Genomic DNA, 2,350 nt, shown 5'->3' with positions numbered 1-2,350 from the left:
AGGTCACGGGCAAGAGGTCCACTAACTATAGTGACGAAGAAGATGTGACAAGGCCACGTGCATGTTTGTAGTATATATGGATATGTGCCATGTGGTGTGGAGATTTGAAAATGAATTTAGTCCTCTAAATTTTTGGGGATCGAATCTGACGGCCGAAGTTTAGAGAAGAAAAAATATAAAAATCCACTTTAGGAATACATTTTCCTTTATTCAACATCGATGACAAAATGTTCACACAAGAAGCAACGGCTGCGAACGTGCACTCAGTCATGGCGCATCTACCAGGATGGCACATACAGGCTCCAACTGAAAGTTAAGCAAACGGAATGAAATACCAAATACAATCGTAGCTAAGATAACGGAGGCTTCACAGGGTTTAACAGCTTCTCCACCTCTTTGGCAAACCGATCCATTGCCAGCCACGGCAACACGACCGGCACGACAACTCGGTCCTCCCCATCGCGATCCTTACCGGTGATGAAGAAACTCACACCGAAGTGAGTGTCGGCTGGGCCAGCGTAAACTGGCTCGCCCCACCCGAAGTCCACACGGTCGAACCCAAGGCGACGGGCGTCAGAGAGCACGAACATGTTTGCCGACAGGATGTACCGCTGGTCACCGCGTATAAAGGAACGAGCGTATTCGGAGGTCACCGCGGCCTTCGCCTGCCGCACCAACGCCACAACATCACCCAACGAGCCGCCACGTAGCACCGCCGGATCGACCATCACCGTGGAGGGCACAATCGCGTTGCCATAGTACCCCGCGGGCAGGCTCATCTCAGCAACGCCCCTGATGTTTGCGATGACCATTAGCAGAGCATTCCCACCTGGGGGGAGCTCGAGCGCCGTGGCGCGAGCACGCCAGAAGAACGCGGCGAGGGCCTCGAAGGTGGTGGTGGTGTCGTGGAGGAGCGGAGGGAGGCTTTTCTTGATGGCGGCGAGGTCTGATGCGCCGAAAGTGAAAGAACGCATGACCATATCATCGGCCGGGGGAGACGGCTGAAGTAGCACGTCGAACTCACGGTGCGTAAGGGAAGGCATGGGTGTGTCGCGCGCCTTGAGGAGCTCGCGAGACCAGACGGGCGCGATTGTGGTGGACGGAAGGCCGCGGGCGAGCTCGGCGATGGCGTTCATGAACTGGGCGATGCCGATTCCGTCGCAGATGGTGTGGTTGAAGCGGAGCGCGAATACGAAGCTGCCGCACAGCAGTCGCGTTACCTGGTCATCTCGTAGCCAATTGTTGGTTAGATTATGGATCCATGGAATACTGCAATATTTATTCAGTTTGACGGTTAATGTACACATTCAAGGATGGCATCGAAATGCTTGTCAAGTCTTATCATAGAGTTTATTTAATAATTTCAATTGTTATTTCATGATATCTAATTGAAACTTCCCAATTGTCTCCACTAAATATGACATACTAATGTTTTACCTGGATATGCAGCAAGGGACAGTCAATCATGCCGCTGGATCCCTCCACGTCGAAGAGCAGCTGGTCCCAGCAAGGGAATGGCGGCCTGAGCCCGACCCCCTCCAGCTCTGCTAGCCGTACGTCAGCGTCGGCCTCCACGAAGAGCACCCCCTCGCCGGTGCAGTCGACCACCAGCTTCTGACCCTCAACCTCCCTGAGCCGACCGGCCAACGGATAGTAGGGCACCAGCGCCTCGCCGAGCGTACGTCGGATGAGGCCGGCCGGGTCGACGCCGTTCTGTCCGCCACGGTAAAAGAAAGCCAAGGACATGTGCGTGCGCGAGTCCTCGTGGTCGTCGAGGTCCGACAGATGCTTGGTCTCCCGGGGCGTATGAGCAGCCGGGCCGACGAGCTCCGGGTCACGCCGGCGCACGGCGTAGGCCAGCGTCGCCGGCGTGTGCACCTGCTCCTTGGCCTGCTTTAGCATATCCACGGGCGGAGTTAGCTTGTGAGTAGAGCCATCTGAGCAGAGTTGACGAGGCCGGCATGGGTTCACCCATGGAGATCGTTGCTCCTTCCTGCTGTAATTTCTGTGGAGGATGCTGGGCAGAGCCCGGGCAGCTGCCCTCGCTCGCCAGACTATAGCTCCGCAGCTGAGCATAGCTAGGATGGTCTCGGAGCAAGTTGGAAGCAACAACTACTACAGTACTATCACTGTTGGCTTCCACAGTTTTGCACTTGTACTTATAGTACAGCAATGCGAGGTTGTAAGTGGCTACAGTACATCGCTCCTGCTTGCCTGACAAGGTGAGATGAGAGCCAGCTGGAAATTCCATCCAAACTGGAATCGATCCATCGATTGGAAGAAGCGCGTATTTTGGAGGAAAATATGTTATATTATGAACTATAGAAAAAAGAAAAAAAAACTTATGACA

The 2,350-nt window shown here is 54.3% G+C and overlaps 1 protein-coding gene across 1 annotated transcript; it reads right to left on the bottom strand.

The window, feature by feature from the left end:
- Nucleotides 1-208: 208 nt before the first annotated feature.
- Nucleotides 209-2,118, bottom strand: LOC127317592 (benzyl alcohol O-benzoyltransferase-like). The gene is made up of 2 exons (XM_051348163.2): nucleotides 1,438-2,118; nucleotides 209-1,220 (listed from the first exon to the last, which is right to left on the bottom strand). Exons 1-2 carry the CDS (start codon nucleotides 2,074-2,076, stop codon nucleotides 351-353), a joined length of 1,509 nt encoding a protein of 502 aa, XP_051204123.1. The 5' UTR covers nucleotides 2,077-2,118; the 3' UTR covers nucleotides 209-350.
- Between the last annotated feature and the right edge of the window lie 232 nt (nucleotides 2,119-2,350).

This window comes from Lolium perenne, chromosome 7, assembly GCF_019359855.2.
Source record: "Lolium perenne isolate Kyuss_39 chromosome 7, Kyuss_2.0, whole genome shotgun sequence".
Taxonomy (NCBI): domain Eukaryota; kingdom Viridiplantae; phylum Streptophyta; class Magnoliopsida; order Poales; family Poaceae; genus Lolium; species Lolium perenne.
The sequence above is the reverse complement of the archived record's forward strand: the minus strand, read 5'-3'. Positions and strand labels throughout refer to the sequence as shown.